The sequence below is a fragment of the Mugil cephalus genome, chromosome 11, assembly GCF_022458985.1.
Source record: "Mugil cephalus isolate CIBA_MC_2020 chromosome 11, CIBA_Mcephalus_1.1, whole genome shotgun sequence".
Lineage (NCBI taxonomy): Eukaryota > Metazoa > Chordata > Actinopteri > Mugiliformes > Mugilidae > Mugil > Mugil cephalus.
The window spans coordinates 26,382,406-26,409,543 of record NC_061780.1 but is presented as its reverse complement, the minus strand read 5'-3'; the positions used below and the strand labels follow the sequence as shown (position 1 = coordinate 26,409,543).

General features: G+C 42.6%; 2 protein-coding genes across 5 annotated transcripts in view; one reads left to right on the top strand and one right to left on the bottom strand.

Moving 5' to 3' along the window:
* pear1 (platelet endothelial aggregation receptor 1) overlaps positions 1 to 22,310 on the top strand; it is a 55,890-nt gene extending 33,580 nt beyond the window's left edge. Inside the window, exons 6-23 of one of the 2 annotated variants that reach the window (XM_047598109.1) lie at positions 4,265 to 4,511; positions 5,848 to 5,950; positions 6,093 to 6,229; positions 7,033 to 7,245; positions 8,064 to 8,238; positions 8,337 to 8,457; positions 8,530 to 8,693; positions 10,086 to 10,188; positions 11,080 to 11,232; positions 11,866 to 11,997; positions 12,811 to 12,942; positions 14,262 to 14,387; positions 14,466 to 14,684; positions 16,271 to 16,380; positions 16,475 to 16,601; positions 18,040 to 18,102; positions 19,375 to 19,569; positions 20,793 to 22,310. In XM_047598109.1, coding sequence (XP_047454065.1) covers positions 4,265 to 4,511; positions 5,848 to 5,950; positions 6,093 to 6,229; positions 7,033 to 7,245; positions 8,064 to 8,238; positions 8,337 to 8,457; positions 8,530 to 8,693; positions 10,086 to 10,188; positions 11,080 to 11,232; positions 11,866 to 11,997; positions 12,811 to 12,942; positions 14,262 to 14,387; positions 14,466 to 14,684; positions 16,271 to 16,380; positions 16,475 to 16,601; positions 18,040 to 18,102; positions 19,375 to 19,569; positions 20,793 to 20,944 — 2,672 coding nt within the window. In that variant the 3' untranslated portion in view covers positions 20,945 to 22,310. The remainder of the gene's footprint in view (positions 1 to 4,264; positions 4,512 to 5,847; positions 5,951 to 6,092; positions 6,230 to 7,032; positions 7,246 to 8,063; positions 8,239 to 8,336; positions 8,458 to 8,529; positions 8,694 to 10,085; positions 10,189 to 11,079; positions 11,233 to 11,865; positions 11,998 to 12,810; positions 12,943 to 14,261; positions 14,388 to 14,465; positions 14,685 to 16,270; positions 16,381 to 16,474; positions 16,602 to 18,039; positions 18,103 to 19,374; positions 19,570 to 20,792) is intronic. The other variant, XM_047598110.1, reaches the window with a different exon arrangement.
* A 1,032-nt stretch (positions 22,311 to 23,342) lies between these two features.
* The window catches only part of lmna (lamin A), a 38,228-nt gene continuing 34,432 nt past the window's right edge, over positions 23,343 to 27,138 (bottom strand). For all 3 annotated transcript variants that reach the window (XM_047598112.1, XM_047598111.1, XM_047598113.1), the window contains exon 13: positions 23,343 to 25,003. In XM_047598112.1, coding sequence (XP_047454068.1) covers positions 24,968 to 25,003 — 36 coding nt within the window. In that variant the 3' untranslated portion in view covers positions 23,343 to 24,967. The remainder of the gene's footprint in view (positions 25,004 to 27,138) is intronic.

Here is a 27,138-nt window from a genome sequence, read left to right as displayed (position 1 = left end):
TTCACGGGGGCCGCAGCTCCCCAGGCTGAGAGAAGTTTTCCACTGCCTTCAGCCTCGTTCCTTCACACTCAGCTGGGTCAATAGTACACACTCCTACTCCTCCGTTCTCCCCCCATCGCTCTGCAGAGGGAAGGAGTTGGCTCTAACGGGCAGCGGTTGATGTCTTGACAGAGGGATGACGGGAAGGGGAAATGGAAAATGTTACCCCACTCCTCCTTTCTCCTGCATGCCTCACTTCTCTGCTCCGTCTCGTCTTACACTCCCCGAACCCTCACTTTAATTTTCTCTTTGTTTTCGCTCCTTCTCTCTGCTCCTCGTCCACTCCTCTAGTTTTTCACCTCTTTTTTTTAATTTTTTTATTATTGACAGAATGAGAGCCGGCACTTTTTTGGATGCCTGTGTGCTGAGCTAAGTAACTCTGGGAAAGAGGAGACGGGGCCCGATGTTTTCATACTCATGAATATGGAGAACAGGCGCGAACAGAGAGGAGGGAGGACGATACTCTGCAAACTATATGTTACCGAAAACCAAAGGAGGGGTTTGTCTGAAAGGGGAGATCTCTGAGGGATGCACAGAGCTGCAGTCTCAACGTTCCAGGACTCGATGTGGACTTTGGATGCGAGCGAAACCAATCAAACCGCTGCCCGAACAACACACATGGGAAAAGGAAGAATTTTTCCCAACGTATCAATGAGCGTTGGTCGTAGAGGACGGAGAAGAGATGCCAGCTCTGAAGCGTGCGTCGGTTGCTGGGTTTACATGTAGTAATGCTGATACTGGCTCCGATCAGAGGTCATTCTAACAAATCTCTCTGTGGAGACATGATATAACTGATACTCAGGCTTTATTTATTCTGGGGTTTTCACCAGGACCAAGATCTATGTAATAAGGAAACAAACCCGAGGGCCAAATTATCACAGCAAATACACAACAACAATAAATCTGTGGCTACGTTTACAAGGATCATATTCTGTTTGGATTTGATTATGAAGCCTGTTTTTGTTTGAACCAAAATCCCAAACCAACATGTGGAACATGAACGAGACATATACGATGCCCACTTTGCAGACACACTTTATTCACAAGCATCATTGATTATTAATTTAACTTCGGTGCGAGTTTGATAACCGCTACAAGGTCCCGAACTGCAGTTCATAGAGTGACCACTAGAGGCATGGTCAGTAGTTTAGTTTGTTATTCATGACAACTGTGCGGGGGGTGATTTTTATTTCTAATGCATTTGTTTATTTATTATTAAGGTTTAAAATTCTGCATAATTAAGAATTACCTAATTGGAGGTTAATTTGATGCTCGGTTCATCGTCACATTGAGAAACTGCACTTGAAATAATTCTGCTCAGAGAGAAAAATATGTGTTGACGTGAAAACATCAGCCACTGTAGAATTCATGGTTCTGCTGCTGTGGGACATCAGATCTGTCTCCACATCTCCATCGTCTCTGTGATTCATCTCTGTTTTTCTACCTCCATGTGACTCCGACTACAATGGAAACACGGTGCGTGTAAACTCAACCAGTCTTGAGTTTGTTTTGCAGTTTCCTTTAGTCGTAAATATCAGAAAATAGTCCTGCGCCGGCTCCGAGCTGCTGACAAATCGAAGCCCTGCACACAGTGAGTTCAATCAGTTCCTAAATAGGACGTATTCTTTAAATAGCATCATAGTTACAGAGCTAATGGTCCTTCGTCTGCTTCTACTTGTTCTACTGTCGTACTACTTTCCCTTTTCTCTTGTTAAATCTGTATGAAAAGTTGTTTTCTGTTTTGTTAACCTGGTTTTGAAAGGTCAGATCCTCTGAAACGCTGCAGACTGCACTCGTGGCTCACTGTGTCGCTGGGATAAATAATCAAACAGGCTGCAGATCGCTGCGCTATCAGGCACAGATGCAAACACTTAGTCCAGGAAAGTTGGCCATGAAAGCTCCCCTGATGTTGAATTTCTGGCAGTTTTGACTCAATTATGATGATTAAATCAGAAGTGGACCTACTTTTTGGTTGGAGGGAGAGCGTTTGACGAAGGTAAACAAGAGGAAACCACGTAGTTGATTTATTGTCTGCGAGCAGAAAGACAAGCAGATGTGAACGGTTTGGATATCGGTCGGTGAAGCACTCGGGACTCAACTAAATGAAAGTTTACATCAAAGCAAAAGTCACATATGCCTTGTTCTAAATTCTACTAAAACAATACAGATTTTTATTTTATTTAAGAACAGTAATAATTAAGTTTTCCCCCGGTAAGAAAGCTTGACCTCTAAACAGTCTGTGAAACCAAGTGACTGGTTTCAGTTTCAAACCAGTCAAACTAAAGACTGTTATTGTCATCGGTTCCAGAGATTTGTGGCATATCCACAATCTTTTCCCTCTAGTTTTTTTTTAGTGCAGCTTTTCTCTGTCGTCATACTTTCTAAATCCAATCTGAGTCATGGCTTCTGTCAGATTCTCGCTCTTCAAGACACGTCGACTGATCTCGTTGAGTTTTCTGATGTTTGTTTCTCAGGAGACCACAGGGAGATTCTGATTTAACGAGAAGATGCAGGAGCAGCCTCGTATTTAAAAAAAAAAAAAAGATCTGAGGATGTTTATGGATCGATATCGTAAATGAAGATTGGTTTTAAAACCCAAACACATGACGCAGCTCTACCGTGAAACGGCCACTGTCAGGGATGTTAAAGGACCAATGCTGAAGATTTAGCTTCACCTAGTGGTCAACTTTCACCAGTTGGCTCAATTACATAAAGAAACAGGAGCCGACATTTCAGTGTGCATCTTTGTGGGCTCATTCCAGGCAAACTACTGGTGCTTATACACTGATAACAACACAGTTAAACATATTATATGCAGTTCCAGTTAATAAATCCTCCTAAATCCTGCACGCTGTCGGCTCAGTGTGTTCAGCAGTAGCACAGTTAAAGATGTAGTAAGGATGTCGTCATGTATCTTTCACTGCCTCTGACTGGCATCAGTGCTACTACAGTTTACCATACGTCTCTGGTAACCTTCACTCATTCAGTGTGTGGTTGCACGAAACAGTCGTCTCCTTCCAGCCCTGCAGACCCTCCGGTAAATCTGCCCCGCTGCCCTGCAGAATGTCTGTGTAAACACGATCGCTGGTCCAGCTGAGTTTCTCATTACTCAACGTGACACACTCTGGCTGAGGCCGTGTCCAATGCCCACACGGAGAACAAGTGGAGTTATGATTCTTCCAAACAAAGGAGGAAAGGGTCCTGCTCCGAGTTAGTCCCATAAACAGCGCAGGCCGCTCCGAGCCAAATTTGGCTCGAGTCTACGCTCCATGAAGAACCGTCCAAGCGGCTTCTTGTAGTTTTCAAAGCTGGGACGGTCGTGTGTGTGTGTGTGTGTGTGTGGGGGGGGGGGGGGGGGTTCTGGGAACACGGACAAATATGACGTCCCGCTCAGACTCTCTGGATGATTCCCAGCGAGGTCAGCATGAAATTGTTGGAATGGGTTTTAGTTTTGGAGCAGATAACTGACGACCATCCATCAGTTACGTCAGCGTCACTGGACACCACGTCTCCTCCACCGTGGCCCAGACAGTCTCAAAGTAACTGATGAGTAATTTGGAGAATGCACCCGTGACCAATGTGGCTCCTCTCCGTGGACTGACATCTCTTCATCATGAGCTGAAATCTAAACCTTGTGTGAATCTCCGCCGCACGTCGCTGACCCGTCCGTCTCCTGAGCTCCATGCAAATCTCCGTCCAAAGGTCCAAATTATTTGTTGGTAATTTAACACTCGGGCCGAAGCGGCACCGTGGCACCAGGCGCTCTTCTTCTCTGGTTTCTGTTGTGTCACTTTAATCCGATTAGTTTCAGTTAGTTTTTCACGACTACATATATTTAAGTGAAGACGACAGAGCGCAGGGAACAGAGCAACAGAGCGGTCGTACTTGAATCGTGTGCAAGTTGCTTAGCTTCACTCTTTTTATTGCATTTGCAGCACTGCAGAGACGGATTGACTCATTGTTTAGAGAAGCAGGAACATTACTGGAAGACGACTGGTTTAAATGGCTGGAAAATGTGGGCAATAAAAGCAGGAGCCTCTGTGATGGTGTTTAACTGAAGGAGTAGGTGGCTCTGGAAAAAAATAAATAAATAAAACCTTCTGAGCAAGTTTTGGAAGAAGATGTTCAGCTGCCCAGCTCAAACTTCCAGGCTGTTTCAGTGCATCTACTCCTTAGTTTTCCAAAATAAAAACCGAAGTCCTTTGTTTTGTCCTTTTCATTTCAGCCTGTGATGACCAACACTGGGGCCCCGGCTGCAGGCAGCAGTGCAAGTGTGAGAACGGAGCTCTCTGCGACCCCGCCAGGGGGACGTGCCGGTGTCCCGAGGGGTTCATAGGACGCCACTGCGAGGACGCCTGTCCACCGGGCACCTTCGGGAAGGGCTGTCTGCAGAGGTGCAAGTGTGGGACGGGAGGATCCTGCGATAAAAGAACGGGAGAGTGTTCATGTCGGGACGGATTCACCGGCACCTAGTAAGTGCAGCATCCGTCCTGTGTCAGACACCTGGCGTTCATTGAAATGCATCTACACATGCAGGAAAATACCTGCAGACGTCGTCTGAGGTGCAGTAGAATAATGTAACAGCCGCTGGATCTACTGCTGTTTCAGAACCATGAACAGCTGGTTGTTGGACGCAGGTTATTTCCTGATCTCCAACCTGACGTTATTTATCTTAGAAACCTGCACAAAACTCTGATTCTAACTCAAACCAAAGAATCTTTTAAAAGGCTCATCACTAATTAACAGACTTAACTTATTCAGGTTCATTTCTACCAGTGAATGAATGAATGAGTTTTTCAGGCCAATGACCCTAAAACTGATGGAGAGATTATGTGGGACCCCCTTCCTACTATATGTCCAACAGTAGGGTGGACGTGCAACTAAGCATTTACCACTATATACCACACACTGTTAGCTTCTGTTAGCATCAGATCAGATCAAAAACTTGTGCAGGAAAACAGAAACTGCATAAAAAGAATGAATGGATGTGAATGAATCAGCTGGTGCGTCTAGTATCTGCTCGGCCCTGCAGCTCTTTGCCTTTTCCAGAGTCGCTGTAAATGGGACACATGACGCTTCCCTTTTTTGGTACGAGACGTCTTCAGAGAGCTGCATCGAGTTAATTCTCTCTTTTGATAACACGCTTCGTTTCTTTATCTGGGAGGACTCTTGTTTGGTTCCGCAACTTAATCTGGAGATGACGGCCAATGAGTCATCTTGTTACACCCTGTTTCTTTTTCATTTTTATTTTAGATGCCCCTGAGGCTGAGCGCGCACTGAAAACTAAGCGTTAGTGGAAACTCTCACCGCGCAGCCAATGTGAAACATTTCGAACTAAATAAAAAAAATAAAAAACGGTGCCTGGCAGCTGAGATTATGGGATAAGTCTCTGTGATGAATTGTGGATATTTGCAGGCCAGCCATGTTATTTCACCTCCAGGGTGTATTAGAAGATATAATAACCCAGCACTGAACGTACACCAGCTCGCTGCAGCCAGTTCCTCTCTGATGTGATTGGTTACAGACACGTTCCAACTGCCCTGATGATTCCCATGGAACTATCACAAAGCCAAGGGTTGTAGTAATGAGGAGCTACCGTTAGATTCTCTTACTTTACTTCTTCTACATGTCATAAGATCAGGTTGAGTTTCTCAAAGGTCAAATGGAAAATGGAAACTGTTTTTCTGCAGAACAAAACATTTACTTAAGGCTTCAAGAATGTCCCAGGACACACGGAGAGATCTGGACTAAAAGTAGATGATTGCAGTTAATATTTCAGGACTTCTCCTTCTCTCTTTTCCCTCTCAGCTGTGAGAAGTCGTGCACAAAGAAGTGCCAGGCTCGATGCCCCTGCCAGAACGGTGGGATCTGTCGGGGTAAAGGGATCTGCGCCTGCCCTCCTGGATGGACGGTACGTGTTCACCTTTCACCTTTCACCTTTCACATTTTTAAAAACAATCCGTCATCTGTGTCGTTTTGTTTTGCATGAACATTAAAGGTGGAGGCTCGTTTTATTTTGGGTTGACACATGTCTTTTGCGCGTTGCCCTGCAGGGGGCAGTCTGCACAGAGCGATGTCCAGAGGGAAGGTTCGGCCCAAACTGTTCAGATGAGTGCGTTTGCCACAACAGCGGCAAATGTGACCCTGAGACGGGACAGTGTCAGTGCGCTAAAGGCTTCACTGGTACCAGGTACGGACGAGAGACAATCTAGAGTTTGTGTCGTCATCTGTGGAAACGAAGCCCGACACCGTCTACTTGAAGCTGGAATTTAATCCTCCATCTAGAGAAAACATTCGAATGCTTTGGCCACTTGTGTGTTTTGATATAAATTATGGCACACGACCTCATTCATTGCTGCCTTTTTCTGCAAAACACTGGTACAGAGTGTGTCCCTCTCGTCTGTGCATCCTCTTTTATCTTTGGTCCTCCAACTTCCTGCTGTCTCTCAACAGCATGTGACCAAACCTTAATAGATGGATAGTTTGAACGAATAGGCAGGATCAGAGAGGTAATCTCGGTAGAGGGAGGTTGGCCTAAAGACTCAGAGGAGGGAGAAGTGCAGGAAGTAGAATGAGGTAGGGTGTAGTCTTGATCCTGAACTATCTCCACTGATATGAACCAGGTAAAGGATGCACAGAGAGATGAACGTAAAGATGAATGTCAAAGTGAAAAATGATGCAGAGGGTTGTCTGGTTAGCTGGGATTTCATTGCAGCAGCTCACACTGGTCCTAAGTAGCTTGTAAGGCTCCTATGTGCTTGTGTTCAGTCAGAAAACGGTGGTGCATGCTCCTAAAGAGACAACCCATGGTGTCCTGGGGTATCTCCTGTCAGACCTGGACCAGGGAAACACTGAGCTCCTCAGTATCTGGGCTTCTTCTTAGTCTGAGGTGCAACCTGGCAGCGTTCCATGGACGTCTGTAGGATCCAGGGTTTCTAATAGAGTCTTTCTTGTGTGTGTGTGTGTGTGTGTGTGTGTGTGTGTGTGTCCCAGGTGTAATGAGGAGTGCACTGCAGGAACCTACGGGCAGGACTGTAAAGGTGTGTGCGACTGCGCCAACGGAGCGCGATGCTACAACATCGACGGAGCCTGTCTGTGTGAGCCGGGCTTCAGCGGGCCTCACTGCCGGGACAGGATGTGTTCACCAGGAAAATACGGCATGCACTGCGAACGCACATGTCTCTGCCAGGACAAACACACACTCAGGTGAGAGCGGCAGGAAGGAGAGGGTTACAGCTCTGCAGATATTTCCATTTTAAGTGACGCGTAACAGAGCTTGAACGTTTGTTTTGTGGAGGATTTTAGATAATATTTACTGCACTTAGATGGTGACTGAGACCTGTTGTGATGTGATAAACACACAAAAAACTGAGGAACCTAATGAATTATTTCTAAAAATAAGAGAAAACAAGAAAACACGAGGAAGCATGAGGACGTAAATCTGGAGTAGGAGAACAAATGAGGATACAAATAGAGGCTAATGAGGAGAGACTACTCAGAGAGGAACACATGAGGAGAAAGCAATCAGTCAATCAGAGGAGGGAAACCCAGACAGGACGTGAAGCAAGACACGTGACTCAGAAGTTACATACAAGGGTCACGGAAAATACTCAGATCTTATCTTATTAACAGAAAATGGTTCTAAAGTTAATACCATGACAATAAATGCTAAATGCTTCTTCCCTCTGGTGCATGAGTGCAGCGCTGATCTGTGTCACAAGGCCTGCACACGTGTAGCGGCCATTAACGCTGCTAACAACACACACACACACACATCGTAAAAACACACGTGTGTGTTATTATTTCAGTTGACTAGACTCCTCTCAGGATCAGGCCTGATCGACGTCTTATCTTGTGTTTCGTTGAGCTGATTTCAACCTAATCAGCCGGAATAATTGAAAACACCTGCACCAGCGAACGTGTTTGATAATTATCCAAACTAATAATAAAGAGGAAGAGGAAGAGGAAGAGGGAGAGGGAGGGAGGTGCTCTGGCTCACGTCCGTGTGTGTTTCTTGTGTCCAGCTGCCACCCAATGAAAGGAGAGTGCACGTGCCAGCCGGGGTGGGCGGGGCTCTACTGTAACGAGACGTGCGCTCACGGTTTCTATGGTCACGGTTGCCTGGAGCCGTGTCTGTGCGTGAACGGAGGGGTGTGTGACAGCGCCACGGGCCGATGCCAGTGTGCCCCCGGCTTCACGGTGGGTGGTGTACAGACTCTGACTCTGACTCTGACTCTGACGGTGAGTGAGGCTGGTGAAGCGGCCGCTCTAACCCTCTGCTCTCCGCCTCGCTGCAGGGGCTTCACTGCGAGAGTCCCTGTAAAAGCGGCACCTACGGGAAGAACTGCTCCCTGGAGTGTTCCTGTGAGAACTTTGTCGACTGCTCGCCCGTCGATGGGACCTGCTACTGCAAAGAGGGTAAAGTATTAGAGATAATCATATGTTGAATGGTTGAGAGCGACGACTGACGTGGGCTTCGTGTGTCTGCAGGCTGGCGAGGGACAGACTGTTCCACCCCCTGCTCTGAGGGAACCTGGGGCCCGGGGTGTAACGCCACCTGCCGCTGCGCCAACGGGGCAAAATGTAACCCTGCAGACGGCTCCTGCAGCTGCACAGCCGGGTGGCAGGGGGCGCTCTGCGACCAGCCGTGCCCGGTGAGTGACGGGACCAGTCTGGGCTCTATGGTGGGGTATTCCAGAGCCATATATCAGAGAGAGTCTGACCAACCAGGGAACAGAGCGTCTGATCTGTCCCTCTGTGCTGATTGGTTCTGAGCTGGTCACGTGTTTCATGGGCGCCATGTTAGATACATCTAACCAATATTCACCCATAGAGAAGTGGCAATAACAGAGAATAAAGTTGGATTAAAAGGTAAAATATGCCACAGTGCTCAGCCTACGGCTCCAGCACAGGATCAGGAAAACACGGAGGAAACTCCACCGTTTCCCCAGTGAACAAAAACAGAGAAAGTTATGGAGCAGAAGATTAAAAGGAAGAACTGGACGTCAGCTGGTTTCTCTCTATTATGTGATGAGGTAAATGTCAATGTTTCTCTTTGACGTTTGTTAAGATGATTTGAGTTGGACAGACTCTCTCTAATATACGACTTTATCCCTCTCTGTCGTTTATTATTGTCTTATTGTCTGTGCATACGTAGCCTCGTACTAACATCAAAAACATTCTCAAATGTTTGTCAAAAGTTTGTCTTCTTTCAGCATTTGTGGATGTAAGGAGGATGAAACATCTGGTCTTTAAAGATCACACTTTTCCCTTTAAAGACAATAAATCAACGCTGAATACACAGTAACTCTTCATTAACTGTATAAACTTTACGCTTTTGTTTATGCGCTTATTTAAGTGCTTTGTCTTGTACTTGTGAGCGAAGTGAGTCAGATTCCTTGTATGTGGACAGACTTGGCCAATAAATCGGACTTTGACTCTGAATACAGATGCAGAAACACACACTATGTGTGTGTGCTTTGATGTTTGAAGAATTATTCATCCTGCAATCAAATACAATAAAAGTACACAAACTGTTAAAAAAAAAAAAGAAAAAGGAGGAAATGCAAATTAAAAGTCAGGAGGCAGTTTTATGAAAGAGGCCAGTTTTAGGAGTTGATCCGTCTCCATTTGCCTCTCAGAGCAACAGAAAACATCCTGGACGTCCTGGGCTGCAGCCACAGCCGCAGCGCTGCATGGAAACAGATGTCTCTGTAAAATAAATACATTCTTAACAACTCTACAAGATAAGAGGAAAATGCACCACGTGTTTATTCTACATCGGAGCGAGGAGACAAATGATGTGGTGCGTCAGATAAGACTGAATCATATGTGATGATTATAGAGGACATGTTAGCGTAGAAAGGTCCGTCTTTGAGCTTTACTCCATGTTTTTGGATGTGCACCCCTCTTGTCTTGACCGAGCCAGCGCAGCAGGCTGTCCACACACCAGCTCTGTGCCAGTAGCGTAGTATTGTGTCTGCCTCTGACCGAGCTGGCCGAGCTCTCTGGAGATTCCCCTGACGCTGGCTCTGCTTTCTCTGCAGATGGGCACGTTTGGGCCGGGCTGCCTGAAGAGGTGCGACTGCGTCCACGCCGACGGCTGCCAAGCCTCCAGCGGGGAGTGCCGCTGTCTGCCAGGCTGGTGGGGTAAGTGATGACGTCCTGCTGGGTGCGCTGCCAGCTTGGCTTCGGTATCACACATAAGTCTGGAGCAGCAGACGTGAGGGAGAAAGAGACGCAGGTTTTAAACCAGCCTCACTCACTCTTTCTTTTTCCTTGTTCTCGTGGCTCTGAGGCTTAAAGGAAGCGAGTTTTTTGATTTAACGTCATTCACTACTGAGGCAGACATCAATCAATCAATCAATCAATCAATCAATCAATCAATCAGTCAATCATTCAGTCAATCAATCAGTCTTCATTTATAGAGCAAACAGACAAAGACACAAGAGAGATACCTCCTTCTCCCACACGTATGTAAACACACACACATGTGCAGATGTTAAAACACTAGAGAGATATAAATTATAATTTAGTAATTACCTAAACGATGAAAAAGTAAATGAAATTCAATTAAAAGCCACACTTAAAAGGTAAAAATAATAAGATAAGGTAAAATTAGTTTAATGTCACACTAACAAGATAAAAGGATAAAATAAATAAAATCTAATTAATAAGTAGATTAAATAAAATAAAATAAAAAAATCCAGACTAAAAAGATAAAAATAAAAACTAAGTAAAATTCAGTTAAAAGTCAGAATAAAAAAATCTAAAATGATAAAATAAATTCAATTAATAAGCAGAGACTTCTTTAACTTCATATTTATCTTACTGACTGTGATGGAGGCTGCGTTAGTATCAGACTGATGCTTCCAGCTCATTTGGACTCGTAGCATCTTGCAGGTTTTAGTGTCTGAGCCCCGTTGTCGTTTATCATCATCAGATATTAGTTTTAGCTCGTCGGCGTCTCGTCTCAATCACAGATAAAGGTATTTTTCAAGGTCTTCGTTAACATCTCCACCTCTTCCTTCCTTTGTCCAGGGCCTCGCTGCAGTGACCCGTGTTCACACGGCCTCTGGGGGCGCCACTGCAACCAGACCTGTTTCACACATTGTCCCAACAGCGACACGTGCTCCAGAGAGACCGGAGCTTGTGTCTGTCGTCCAGGCTACTGGGGCGTCAGCTGCCAGAACAGTGAGTGGAGATGAAGGTTCTCAGTCATCCAGGTTTATGTTTAAAAAAGATGTTTCATCCGAGCAGCTTCTAAAGGGCTGGCGGGAAGTTTGAGGTTTAAACATATTACACCATTTGATACGGTGCAGATTCACTCCTTCAGTCCCTGAACCACAGCACGTCCCTGTAGACTTTAAACTGATACACATCATTTATTTATCCCACAGTCGGGAAACTACAGTTTGCAACAGCAACATAGAGGAAAAAAGACTAGAATAAAGAGTGGACTGTATGAAACATAAATAATAAGATATAAAAAAGACTAGAATAAACAATATACAAATATTGGCATTTATACAAAAAGTTGCAACAAAAAGTAACTGGATTGTAACAGAAAGTATTGCATGACAAACCTAAAGTATTGAGTTGCAAACAGATAGTGATTGCAGGCTCTTGCACAGGATTGTACACAGCACAGAGTAAGTAGTGAAACCATGAGGAGTAATAATATTACACATGTAAGTGAGTAGTAGAACCAGTAGTTTCCTGTTTAAACCTCAACTTCCTAGAACTGAAGGAGCCACGTGGATGAAACCTGAATGAGCTACAGGAAGTGACACCAGGTGTGGGGGGGCGTTGCTCTTTGTCTCCCAGAATGCCGAGCGGGTATGTACGGGGACCAGTGCAGCTCGTCGTGTGCGTCCTGTGGTCAGTCGTACCGCTGCCATCACGTGACCGGAGAGTGTGACTGTCTGCCTGGATTCACTGGACCCAACTGTGACCAAGGTCTGATCACAGCAGGACAAAATATGACACGTCCCTTTTTAATCTGCATTTTCCTCCCTTATATTTAACTTTTTAATGAATGAATGAATGAAATGGTTTCCTGTTTTCCACTTTGTTTAATATGCACATTATTGATGCATGCAGCATTTGGAGACGCATCAGTTTTAGTAAAAATTCTTTTTTCCTGCAGAGAAAAAGTTAATACATTTATATTTGTGTGGTTGTAAAGTGAGATCTGTGTATTGGACATTCACAAACCGGAGGATTTAATTTGTTATTATTTTTTTATTCAGTACATAAATTATCTTTGAGTATTTGAGTTAAATACATGTGCATCAGGTTTGTTTCTGAGACTCAACATGAAAAGTTTCTCCTTCTTTTGAAACGTTCTTGTCTCGTGAAGTTTTGTTTGAGGTTTCTCTGGAGCCACTTAAATATTAATGAAATCAAACCCTTATTATTGCAGGGTGAGAGTTCAGGAAACTCCACTGATTAGTTGTGCATGGAGAAAATAAAATCCCTAAAAACAAAAAATATGAAACATTGAGGTCATTAAAAACTTTAAAGCGGTTTCCTGTTTTACTTATGGTTTAAATAAAGTGGCCTAAACTGTGGTAAAGAGTCAGATGTGTCAGAATATGTTTAAAATACAAAACAACCCACATTTATCCTCCAGGATGGAACAAATCTCAGTATCTCATTTTATTTACTTTAAACTGAAAATGATAAAAAACAGATTTATTCTGTCTGAATTGTTTCTGTATTTATTGTACAGGACTGTAGCTGATCTAATGTTTGATTGTGTGTTTGCAGCTTGTCCTGTCGGCTACTACGGGAAACACTGTTCTGAAGTCTGCGTCACCTGCACCAACAACTCCACCTGCGACCACCGCGACGGTCACTGTGAATGTTTACCGGGCTGGACGGCGACCGACTGCTCCGTCCGTGAGTTATGATAATGACCCTGATCCAGTAGTGGGTTATATCGGCCTGCATCTAAAACCTCCGATACAAGCTGTCGATTCAGACCCACAACAACAACGTGTGCTAAGGTGCTAACAAAGTACTGAGGAGTGATAAAGATAAAGTCCGAAAAATAGTGCATTTTTTGTTTTTATTTGATTTATTTAGGTATTCCAACGTTTTTTCTTCATTTTATTCAATTATAAAATATTCTTACTTATGTTTAAGGTCGAAATATATTTAAACCACTGGTTAATAATAGATGGGTGAGGTTTTCCTCATACCTACTGTTGCTGACATCGTTCTCTGTTTAAGTGATATCATTTGCCTTTTCCAAAATCCCACACTACAAAATAAGTAATAAAAGTATGTACGGTACGAATCGTGCTGATATCGTATTAGTTCGATTCCCGGTATCGGTCAGAACTCAAGGTTTAAATAATTAAGACTCAAGAATCTTTGTTTTCATTATGAGAACAAAATGAAATTTTGGCACAGGTAAGTACACGGACATTTAAATAACAGTTATGGGATAGAAAAAGTAAAAAAAATTATATATATATATATATCTGTATTGTATCGGAAGTGAAGAAGTTGTATGAGGACACAGCTAAATAATAATAGTAATAATGATAATATTCAGCTGGTATTGCGTTAAATCTCCTGTCAGCTAATTATGATTTACTGAAAGTAGCCCCAGTCTAACAGGGCTGCAATAAATCTGTAAAACTGATCCATCATTTGCTTCATAAAAATCTCACAGCCCAAGATGATGGTTTTAATTACGAGTTCCTATTCAAACCTAAAACAAAATTATTAGGACTAATGTGTTTTTCACAGCTCTTCAGTCTAAACAGGAGGGGAAACAAAAGAACTTAGAGAAAAGCATAATCAGGATGAAAGGGCACCACAGGGTAGGCAGGAAAAATCCCCAAGAACATGTGAAATACAAATAAAGAAAGAGAAAAAATAAAGTACATGGAAATGGAGAAAACTGATCCTAGGAAACAAACACGTAGGTTGTTCATTTTATGTGCACGGATATTTTATTTGGGATGGACTGTGTATTTATTTATTAAGTTTAATCCTGTTTTATCTTTTACCTTTTTATTATGTTTTTATTGTGTCTATTTTATTGCACAACACCTTGGAAACCTTTGTGTTCATTTGGATTGGATATTATTGGAAGGGGTGGAGCTTATGGGCGACACTGCAGCCAGCCACCAGGGGGAGCTCTACTTGCTTAATCTTTACCTGTGCACCATCCTGTCTTCTTACATGTGTCTGACTTTCGTCTGCAGCCTGTGGCCCCGGACGCTTCGGTCCGTTCTGCACTCAGACCTGTTCCTGCCCGGCCAACGTCCCCTGTGACAGATTCACCGGAGACTGTGTGTGTGAGAGTGGAGGAGATGACTGCAAGCTGCAAGGTACAGAGTCCTCCTGCATCATGAAAGCATCTCAGAGGTTTGTCCTGTTGGGTTTATGCTGCACCTCCCGCTCCACAGACTCCTCGGAGCAGACGGGGAGCGTCATGGTTCCTCTGCCTCCCGGGGAGAGGGAGTCGTGGGGGGCCATCGGAGGCATCGTGGTGCTGGTGATGCTGGTGGTGCTGCTGCTGGCTCTGCTGCTGCTCTACCGGCGGAGGCAGAAGGACAAACAGAACAACACGCCGACCGTCTCCTTCTCCACCAGCCGCACGGTCAACTCTGAATACGCCGTTCCAGGTACAGAACGTTAGTCGCTGTTAAACCCCTGCAGCAGCCCGGTCAGAATACATCGATTAAACCTGTAGGATGTCAGCCACATCACTTCCTGCTAGTTCAGAGATGGTCAAAGAGGAGGAGAGAGGAGCTGAGACGGTTCAGACGTGACAAATTAGATTCTGAATTGTCCTCCTGTCCTCATATGGGGACATAAGGTTTTAGGTTTGTTGCAGCTTGAGAGACATCTTATGATTTATTTCAAAGACTACTTCCAGTTCAAAGATGATGCTTATTTTTTTTATTCTTCTTAGGTCGTACTGATCCCAAACACCTACAGATCTTAATCTTTTCTTAAAGAAATTAACACGTATTCCAAACAAACACGTTTTCTTCTCAGGAGGTTGAGGTCCATGGAGGATGCACTGCTTCTAAAAATTTAAGTTTTATCCACTTCATTTAGCCTCAAGTATTCAGCTTCCTTCAAAACTAGACTTTATGAGTGGAATTTAAGTAATAATTTAAATGATTAGATCATTTAAGAAGGGGGCCTTGACAAGTTTTATTAACTTAGTCATCTATATAAATTCCTAAACCTAGACTTTTTTTAAATTTTATTTTATTTTTTTTAAATGAATTCAGAGGTTACAGCTGCAGGACGAGGTCAGGGATGAAACGGTGCCGATGCTTAAAGAGTGAAAACAAACAAACTCTGTCCAAAAACGGCACCTTTTTATTTTTAAGACATTTTGCAAGTTGAACAGAATATTCTCTACTGCCGCTTAATCCTCACTAGGGTCACAGGGGGGGTTGCTGGAGTCTGTCCTAGCTGGTATTGGGTGAGGGTGGGGGGCGGGGCGTACACCTTGGACAGGTCTCCAGTCCAGAGACAAACAACCATTCGCACTCACACCTGGGGTCAATTTGGAGTCACCAATCAGCCCAACGAGCACGTCTTTGGAGAAACTGGAGAAAACCCACAGAGACACAGGGAGAACATGAAAACTCCACCCAGAACGACCTGATCTCGACTTAAATAATATAAATACAACTAAGAGATAAATGGACCAATATAAAATAAATGGGGTCTGTCAGGGATCAGAGACGCTACATCTCTGGACTTTTAATAAAATGCTACGTGTGGTCAGATGTTGAATCTAGTTCCAGGTGTTTCCTCCTTGTTGCAGGTTGAACAGTCTGAATCTTTAGAGGTGAAGTCCAAACGTTTGTCCTTGCAAAACTGATGTGAATAGAGCTAAGGAGGCTAAGCTAATTAAAAACTGACTGGCACCAAATGAAGCACCCAGATCAGTCTGGTTAGCAGTTATCAGTTAGCATTATGGTACCCAGCATCAGTAGCCATAGAAAAGACTGTGCATAGATATAAGTTAAATAGAAAATAGAAAAAGGTAAGAAAAGAAAGTCGATGCTCACAGAGTGAAGTGAAGCAGCCTGTAGCAGGGTGGATGTGGTCCTGGTGCATCCTGTGGTCTGAGTCTTTCCTCACTGTTGTGTTTTCATAATTACTCCTCCACAGAGATGCGTTTTACGGCGCTGAGGTAATTTAACAGCGGCAGACGTGAAGCCATGTGTTTGTGTTTGCTCTGCAGATGTTCCTCACAGCTACCACCACTACTACTCCAACCCCAGCTACCACACACTGAGCCAGAACAGGCCGCCGCTGCCTCACCTCCCCAACAACCACGACCGCACCATCAAGGTGACGCACACACACCGTGAAAAATCCTTTCAGAGCCGCGTTTTTTATTTACGAGGCAGATTCTTGACGGCTCATGATTCTCCGTGTCGTTCAGAACACCAACAACCAGCTGTTCTGCAGCGTGAAGAACGCCGAGCGGGAGCGGAGGGGTCTGTTCGGGGTGGAGACCAACGCCACTCTGCCTGCAGACTGGAAACACCACGAGCCCCGCAAAGACTCAGGTCTGTGTTCACACCTGGACCTGAAGCCGGTCTCTTGCAGATCATCTGACCCAGGCCAGATGTTAATGTGAGGTCTGAACGGGGCCTTCACGCTTTAAGGGGCTTCACATCTGGCGTTGAGAGAAAACGGTTGTCATGGAGTCCCAGAGGAGGAATTTAAATCACTTTGTCGTCACTTTACCTCTGTTGTTCCCATCATCCTCAGCTGTGTTCTGTGCTTTAGCCTCACGTAGCAAATGATACCTCACAGCCAGAAGCGTTTCATGTTCTCCCCGTGTCTGCGTGGGTTCTCTCCGGGTTCTCCGGTTCCCTCCCACCCTCCAAAGACGTGCTCGTTAGGTTCACTGATTCTAAATTGGGCGTAGGGGTGAGTGCGAATGGTTGTCTGTCTCTCTGTGTTAGCATGTTAGCGTGCTGAGCATTTAGCACAAAGACCCGCGGTGCATCTTTATGGCTCCACAGGACAGTGACACTCAGAGCTCAGCTCACTGCAACAAAGACACAAACTAAAATAAATAACTCGACTGGAGCAGAAGGATTTTCTCGCTCTTTCCTACTAAAAACCGCCTTCATCTGCCTCCAGCATCACTTACTCTACATCCCTGAGGGGTTAACGAGACGCAGGTGAGACTAACAAGGGCGGAGCATACGAGGAGAAACCAATCAACCAATCGCAGTAAAGGAAACACAGGAAGTAAAGCAAGGAACAAACCACCAAGGAAGACGATTTACAAACCGCAAACAGGAAATGATTTTGAAAATCCAAAGAAACGAGTCTTAGCATCTAATTCCACCAGTTCCCTCTGATATCGAGTATTTTTATCTTAATTTATCCCATGTTAGTCCCATTGACTAACATAGAGGGGGTGGAGCTTATGACCTACACTTCAGCCAGCCACCAGGGGGAGCTCTACACGCTTTGGTTTCACTCCAAGTGAAATGAAGCAGTAATTACACCTGAGCAGAAGGATTTTCTTACTCTTTCCTACTAATAACCGCCTCCATCTGCCTCCAGCGTCACTTACGTTACGTCTCCTGATTAGAAACATCAACTGAATCAATAAAAAGCTGCAGATGTGAACCTTTCCTTCCACACATAAACATATTTTATTGTTCCGATCATCAGTGGAAAGCTTTACTAAACCAGAAAAATAATAAATAATAAAATCATAATAATTCAGCATGAACCTCTCCTGGTGAAGCCGAACTGTAGCGTCATCATTTTAGGAGTTTGAGTTGAGGTCGAGATGAATCAAGGCTCCTCACCAGAACTTAATCGAGCGTCTCTTTTCAGCAGCGTCTGTTTGATCAGAGTCTATAAAAACCAATAAACAGTTCATAAAAGGAGCAGCCGTCGTTCACCTGCAGGGATCTGCTCCTCGTTACGTTCCTCTAAATGAAAATGAAGACGGCCCGTTTGTCTTTTATTGTCTTACAGGAGCTTTTGGCATCGACAGGAGCTACAGCTACAGCGCCAGCCTCGGAAAATATTACAACAAAGGTACGAGATCACATTAGTAAAGATCTGAGCTTTTAAAACAACTTTCTTTTGTTGTGTGCACAAAATAAAAAAGAGCTGTAGGAGTAATAAATAAAGTGGGTTATTTAGAACCAACTAAAAGATTATTTATTATATGTGGCACATTAAAATTCTTGCATGTAGCTCAATTAAAAATATTAGAAAGAAATAAAATAGAGGAGGAATAAAAGCCTCCCTGATGCTGTTCAGCATTTTTTTCAAATTAAGAGGGAAGATATAATTTAAGAATTTTGAAATATTATTCCTGGTATAGATTAAAATGTGTCTCCACAACAATGGAAAAGTGCATCATCTCTTTCTTGGAGAGAGTTGGATGCATCATAAAGGAGGTCAGAAAATAGGGCAACTCATCTTCATGTGTCAGTCATTTAAAAATACGACTGAGGATAAAAATTAAAGTGACTGTGGAAAAAAGTCTGAGGCCTAATAACTGGGCTTAAGACCAGACACCGTGAAAAGGTTTGATTCTGATGTAGTAGTTTATTCCGAACATACGAATGATATGTACAGAATAAATAAATAAAGATAAGAATAAATAAATAAACAGAAATGACAATACAAAAAAATAATAATAATAAAAAACAGACAGTCAATACAATCTTAAAAATTAAATTAAATTAAGTTAAATTAAAAAAAGAAAAGAAGCAGCACAATAATTTCACTTACATGTCCGAAAAGATGTGGGAAGAAGTATAACTTATTTTCTCTGATAAATAATTAATAATAGTTATTTATCTCTCTTTTCCTTTTACATACATTTTACTCCTTTCTAACGTATATATATATATTTATACACATACATGCTTTAATATACACATACATATATCTACATATTCAAATATACAAATATACTTAAATGCACACATATACTTTTTATCAAAGTGGACCAAGATACTTTTGAATATATGAAGAGTCTAATGATAAACTACAACTTATTGACAATATACTGAAGGATGAAGATGATAAAGATTTGGATCCTATCGTTAGTTTTAAGGAATCCACAGTTTATCTTTTAGTCCTGGACAGACCATGTTGGTGAGGTACTTGTAGATGGTGTAACATACTGTGTGGTGTCTTTTATTCATATCTTTTATCGAAGCGTAACCACGACATCTTTCAGGAAGCGGTAGAGAACTGGACCAGATAGTTGCTGCCGTGTATGAACTGTTCTTTCCAGATTCTGATGAAATGAAGCGGATGAATATCTTAAACCTTTAACCTCTGGTTGTGCAGAGCTGAAGGACTCGGTGGCCGTGAGCAGCAGCTCTCTGAACAGCGAGAACCCCTACGCCACCATCAAAGACCTGCCCGGCCCCCCCTTCTGCCCCCCCGAGAGCAGCTACATGGAGATGAAGTCGGCCGTGCCCCGGGAGCGAGCGTACACCGAGATCAGCCCGCCGCCGTTCCACGTGGCGTCCTTACGCCGAGGTCGGTTTTAAGTTCCGTCTCCAGATTATCTGCTGTGAACCAGTCACATGTCGTCTTTTTTAAACGTAAAATCATATTTAACTTCACCAGAAATCAGAGACGACAGGGCTCAGACTAATCCCTGGTTTCCATTACAGATGAATCATTTATAGAAAGTATCATCGAACCCTCCGTAGAAACGTGTTCGTGTCTGACTAAGAAAACTTTTAAAAAGCAAACCTGAGAGCAGCTTAGTGGGAAGGACGAGCTTCTCCAGGTCTGTGGAGGGTCGAGGTTTGACGTCCTCATACGGGGACGTTCTTATTCTGCTTCATTTAGACCTGTTGTCCTCATAAGGAGACACCTTTATCTGCCATGTCCTGGTAGAAAAGGCTCAGTACACATGTTCATTAGTAGTTTTGCATTTTGTTACACGTTGGGGACTTAAATTGTAATATATAGTAAAATAATCCCTGTGTCCAAACTTGTCCCAGTTCAAAGATGATGCTTATTTTTTTTATTCTTCCTACTGATCCCAAACACCTAAAGATCTTCATGTCATTTTAAAGAAATGAAGATGCAAGAGATGCAAGAAATTATCAAACAAAGCTGAAACAAACTGGATTTGTTGAGTTTCTTAAGGACGTTTCCGTTCTAAATGAAATGAAACCTGATTATTTATGCCTTTCAATTTTTCTAGTTTGATTCTATCAGTAGTAACGAGCATCGTCGCTAATTAGCTCAGCAATGTTCAGGTATTGAAATTGTTTTATTGAAATTATGCATAAAATATTACAGAAAAAAATACTAATAATGAGACAGTGCATTGTTCTTATTTGAAGCCTCCACCTTAAAATAATATTAAAATAATATTAAAATATACTAATATTACAATTTCATGTTGTACACAAAACAGAAAATACGACTACATCAACATTTATAGTGACTAACAACAATAATGTAGAAATAAAAGCAGAAAATGTCAGTGGGTGAATGTGTGTGTGTGTTAATTAGTCATTTTTTATGCACATAGGTGAAGTTATTTTATTAAATAATCCCTGTGGGGAGATGATGCTCAGCTAGTTTTTATTCTGAGGTTCTACTGATCCTAAAACGTCTTTTAGAAATTAAAAATGCTTTGCAAACAAACCTTTGTGTCTCAGGATGTTAAACTAGACGTTAAACATCTCGTTTTCTGCTCAGATTAACGATCATTCTTTTTATTTTTTTTGTCGTCGCCACAGAGCGTCAGAGCTCCCTCGGTCACGCTCCTCACGAGGACCCGCAGAGCCACTACGACCTCCCCGTGAACAGCCACATCCCGGGACACTACGACCTCCCTCCGGTCCGCCGCCCCCCTTCCCCATGCCCCTCCCCCAGGAGGACACCTCAGTGACCGCCTCCTCCTCCTCCTCCTCCTCCTCCTCCTCTTCCTCCTCTTTTTGAGGACCATGAAGAAAAGCTTTGAGCTCTTCTCTGACAGTCAGAGCTGCAGCAAGGATCCCCCCTCCCTCCTTCAACCCTACACTGCCCCCTGTGGGCTTTAAGAGGTACTCGCTCCACCGTGGCAGACCTGTCATCCAGACTGGGGGAGCCAGCTGGCCGGTGGTGAGGAAGGAAGCCTCCCCCCCCTCACCCCTTCCACTCCCTCCCAGTGGGAAGAAATCCACCAGAAGACTTGAGACTCTGAGGATGTTTGTGTTCGAACTCGCTTCCACACATTTCTGCTTCATCAGCTGATGTTCATCATCTTAACACGATCTTCGATGTAGGAACTGATTTTAGTTTTTCAGTACGTTTCAACCCCCCCGTCCTTTTTTTTAACAGGCAGCTTTGGATGAACTGGTCACAGCTGGACTTCCTTCAGATTTCCTCTCTGAAAAGACATCGTCCCCAGATGAGTTTTTTTGTCACAGACACGTTGTTAAAGTTTTTATTCTTGAAATCCAAACGATGAACAGAAACGAGTCTTCGGTTTGTTTAAACTTTGTAAATATAGAAATAAAAATATATTTTCAGCTTCACAGTAGAGTAGACGAGCAGCCGTGTGTCCACGTGTTCATAAAGGTTGATTTCCATTCGCTCATTGATACATGTTTAAATTTTAAATTGGATGTACGGAAGGATTTAAAGGGCCAGTACACTCAAAACACGGAAATGTAAATAGCATTTAGCATTAGCATCCAGAACACTGCCAGAATTTTTTATTTTTTTTTTGTATTTCATGTTTCTCTCTTTCCTTCCTCTTAACCTCAGTGCCTACATTACCCATAATGCATCTCTAGTTCCTGTATATAAAGAAGTGAAGCCAGAATATCTCGGAAACAGATGCTGCCATCTTGCACAGGCGACTTCATTTTACAATAAAATAAAATAAAATAAAATAACCCCGGTGACCTGTGGAAGGAGACGTGGCGTCGAGGGATGTAATCGATACGAATCAACGTTAAAAGCACAAATGATCTACGAGGAAAGAGCAACTGATGAGGAGCTGGAAGGACGAACACTTGTATTTTACTACATTTAAAGACGATCTGACATTTTTTATTTTCAGATTTCACCACAAACGTCCTCTTGTGATTTGGATGAAAAGTGAAAATGTTTCCTTCCTCCCTCTGAAGTCGGTCCTCGTCCAGACTGAATGTACGCTGTGCTTCTAATGCTACAACTCTCTCTCACGTATGGTCATATAAATATATTTTTTTGAATGTAACCATGGGAACCTGTGTCTGTCCTGTAAATAAAAATATGTGCACTTTTCATTCGCGTGTTGCTCATGGTCACTGTGACGTCACAACGTTAGCTGGAGGTTGAACACAGTCACTTTCAACCGTGAAAATGTCGTCATGCTGTTTTTTTGGTGCTAAAACTGAAAAAGCAAAAACACTAACTTTAAGTTTTATCACATACCAGCCACTGCAACTCGTGGACAACGTTGGTTTGGCTTTAATGACTAAAAGAAAGAAATTTAGACTGAAATTACCTTAACTTAATCATTATTTGGAGGATTCTTGTTGCATGTTGATGCTAATGCTAACAGTGAGCTAACGCAGTGTTAGTTGTGTCCAAGCTGAAGTTGTATTTACTACGTTTCCTCCACAGTGGTTCCACTTACTTCTTGTAGTATCTTTGTTGGAGGCTTCATTTGATAAAAACATAAAGACGTCGGAGAATATAGTCAATATAATAAATCAGTCAACTTAAGCACATTTTCCCCCCTAACTGATCAGAAATTACTATTTATAAAGATTGCTATTTATATACATCATCATTATCATTTTGCATTAAATATTAAGCTATTCAAATAATACACAGGTTCAAATATTCTTTATTATTATTATTATTATTTCAGACATGAAATAATAATAATAATAGTAATAAACAGTGGTGCCGTAAAACTAAACATACCTGACATAAACAGGAGTGTGCCTCTAGGATTTGCAGCCTCGTGATTGGCTCAGCAGCGTTAGGGGCGGGGCCTGCTGTGTACAGGAGGCTTAGATTGACAGGTGCTCTGTGTGTCCAGACAGCTGCTCTATCTCTGAATGAGTGAAGTCTCGACTGAAAGATGACGTCTTCTGCTTCCGTTTAACCCTTTACTAAAACATGTTGGATCCATTTTAATGTGTGTATTGTGTGAGTATTAAATTTGTGGAGGAAAATAAAAAAATGCATAAAAAAATGTCTAATCAAGATTTCACGACCCAGCCCTGCAGTACCTCCATGGAGCCCCCAGGGGTCGCAGACTCCCCGTTAAAGAAGAATGACTTATAGGAAATAATGACAAGCATGAGTCAGTGGAAAAAAAAATAAATTTTACTAGGCGTCGTTTGAGATTAGAAAAAAACAAAACAAAGACATTACATGGAGTCAATGAACGGCTTTTGGCATCATCTTATTCAGGGAGATTCCATCTTTGGCGTTTAGCTGTTCATGAGACCTCCACCGAGACGTCAGCAGGAGTTCAAAGGCTTCGAAAGGTTCTGCAGATCCCTTTAAACGCCCTGTTCTGAGTGGGAGGATTTAAAGAGGAACACACTACAAAATAGAGTAATTCTGGCTTAATAAAGGTTAACATGCAGATACTGTAGTGGATAAACACTTGGTTGATTCTTGTCTGACTCTTTAAGGCACTTCAGGGGTCGTCATGCGTCAGACGTGACAAAGAAAAGAAAGAAAAAAAAAAAACCACCACAGCCGTCCATCAAGTATTTTCAGCAAATGCTTCTTTGATATGATGCGTTTTCACTGGAGTATAAATGATCGAAGCTGCCAGACTACGGTACAAAATAAAACTAAATAAAAATAATAATCTACCAGCTGAGTTTAAGCCCTCGATAAAAAGCAGCGCGTGAAGCAAACATCCCCACGATCGTACCCGGGGGTTCATGAAGCCAGAAGCTCAGAGAAAACTAACATAAAAAAGTCCTTATGACCTTTCTTGCTTTTTTAATTTTTTTTTTATATATATATTTATCTTTTAAACACAAACGAGAGGCGACAGCGAGCCAAGATCAGATCCTCCAAAGGCACATGTGTTTCTTTAAACTGTAAAAATATCTCTTAGCGTTGAACGAGTCCTACAAATATAATTGTATTATATAGCTACTACATGTCTGGTATGTTCCTGATGTAGCTCCAGTAGAAATAGAAAATAATACGAAACATTCAACTCATCTGGTACAAAAACTACAAAACATCTCCGAGGGGACGGGAGGATGTTTCTTCTGCTAATATATTCATCTCAAACTATTATTTTCTCTGTGTGCATCCTTCGTTTATTCATCTGAACCAATCAGAGACGAGTTAAAGGCCAAGAAACTAAACGAAATAACAACCTGAGCGAACAGTTCTTTGGCTTCTTCCTCTGTAGCGTAGAAAGATAGTGTTCTAAGAGTCAATCTGAATTGTAAACGCGTTTCTAACTAACAAACCTGCCCCCCCCCCCTCGTGTCTCTGTGGCTGCAGAGACCAGGTCCAGACAGGCTCCACTAGCTGTGCGTGTTGAGTGTTGACAGCTTTGCCGTAAAATGTGAAACCTCGGCCTCAGGTCCAAGCACCAGCACCGGGTAGAGGAGCTTTATATATATATATGTGTGTGTGTGTGTGTGTGTGTGTGTGTGTGTGTGTGCAAGCAGAGCGGAGTACAGTACGAGCGTCAGCATGCAGAGATACAACTGGAATATACTCAAAACTCAAAAGCAGGAATATGAATAATCTTCAGCCCCTTTTAGCCCAAAAACCCTGGAAGCAAATCTAACCTGCAGATTAATCTGAACACAAAACAAGACACGATCGTATAAAATAAAAAAAAATAAAATAAAAAAAAGAGGGAGGAGGAGGAGGAGGAGGAAGACAAACGTCCCGACGGTAGAAAATGATTCTCCTATGAGGCTGCAGGAGGAGGAGGAGTCTGGTTTTACATGACGGAGCAGTTCTCTGGTTTCATCCGATTCTGAGGAGGAAGAGACGAAGAAGAGACTTAGACACAAACAGAAAATAGAATCTAGATAAACATTCATCTGTTTTTTTGTTGTTGTTATATTTCTTCTTTTAATCCATCATGTGCTGCGAGATCATGTTACACAGATCAGCCACAACATTATGACCGCTGACAGGAGAAGTTAATAACATTTTAACCATCTGGTGACAATTTAATGTTCTGCTGGGAAACTTTTGGACCTGGTGTTCATTCATGTGGATGTTACTTAGACATGTAGCCCCCAGCTAGACCAGACCAGACCAGACCAGACCAGACCAAGCACAAGGTGTTGACCTGGCCTCCAAGTTCACTAGAACCCAAACTGATCAAGTATTTGTGAACAGAAACTTGAAGTTGCCTCTAAAGTTGTGTCCTGAAGGTCATAATGTTGTGGCTGATCGGTGTGATCCCTCAGATTTTTTTTATGGCGTCCATTCAGTTTCCTCTTGTCTTTGACACAGATACTAACAGATGATTGGTTGCTTCTCTTGTATCACATCACTTTTGTTGGGTCTCTGTTTTATTTTAACATTTAGAAATTTCACAAAAAACCTTTTAAAAAACAAAAAAACTAAAAAAACAAAGGTCACGTTGAGATTTGAGCAGCTCTGCTTCAAATTCTCCAAATGTCGTTTTGGGAAGTCTCAAATTAAATCAGACACCAGCAGAAAGAGCCTGAGCAGTTTTTTTCTTCTTCATCCATGTACTCGTTGTACTTTTCGGTAATTTGACTGAAACAACTTTGTCTCGAATTAATTCAAAGCAGCATTCAAAGTTCAAGAACAGACGCGTCCTAGAGGAGAGTGTCAGGACACAGACAGAGGCCAGTCCTCGAACGCACCGTCTGTGATTCCAGCTCAATTAGTATTTAACGCAGACGTCTTCAAAGTAAGATTTTATTGGACCAGAAGCTCTGACATGATCCACGTCAGAATCGTTCCAGTGATTCTCCAGAGGAAATGATCCTGAACTAAAGCAATTAATTAGAGTTTACAGACAGAGGCCACTGCTGCTGCTCTGTGACGCTACAGATGACGTCATTCTGTCCATTTTTCTAGACAACAACGATGCAGTTTGCTTTAAAACCCTACAGGAAAATAAAGTTCAACAGGTACATGAGACGATTAATTAATTAACTCCAATTAACTGCTGCTCAGTCTGAGTGTGTGCAGAGAAAAACACGTCTACATGAGTTAACAGAGGATGTAAATGCTTATTCTAATAAGTAACGAGGTTAATAAGCTACAGAGGTTTAATGAAGACGTCGCTCTGTCTGAAAGCTCTTTTTTTCTGCACAATAATGAGACAGTTTGCTTTAAAACTTACAGGAATATAAATCTGTGGTCAACATTAGCCTCATCAGCTAATCCATTAAATCCAATTAACTGCAGCTTAAATCAAATAATATTTGCAGTGATGTCGGGACACGTCTGAATTCTAGTTAGTCTCCAGAGGAAATGAAGTTTGAACTTTTTTATTTATTTTCTGTCTCACTGCTCTAGATGTTAGTCTGACGGTGCAAAGATGCTCTGATGATCAGAATAATAACTGGCCTGGTTGATGCTGAGATGCTGACAAACGTGATTTCTCAACTTAAACCCACAACCCTGCGCCTTTAAATCAGTTTATGGCTTTTTAGATGAAGATTTGCTCAGTTCTGGTAACTGTTCTCTTCAGTCGGGCGTTTTCCAACCTCTCTTCAAACTGAAATACTCAAACTCTTCTTCTGAAGAGACATAATTTAGTTCCATCAGTTCTCAGTAATTTCAGACCTGGATCTAATTCGCCATTTCCATGTAAGATCATAGAAAAGCTTTGTATATGTGTATAACCATGGATGAATGTTCCTCTAAGAGCTATAGAGTGAACTGCGGCGTCCCCCAAGGCTCACTCTTAGGTCCGTCCCTTTTTAATCTTCATGTGTTGCCACTGGGGGAAAATGCATTTTCGATATAAAGTCATGGACGGCAGGAAGCTTCTTACAGCTCAACCAGGACAAAACAGAAGAACTGGTCATTGGTCCTGAAGCTGAAACTCAAATCCTCGGCCTTTAACGTGTCTGAGCAGGTAAAAAACCTCGGTGTCATTTTAGATTCAAAGCTAAACTT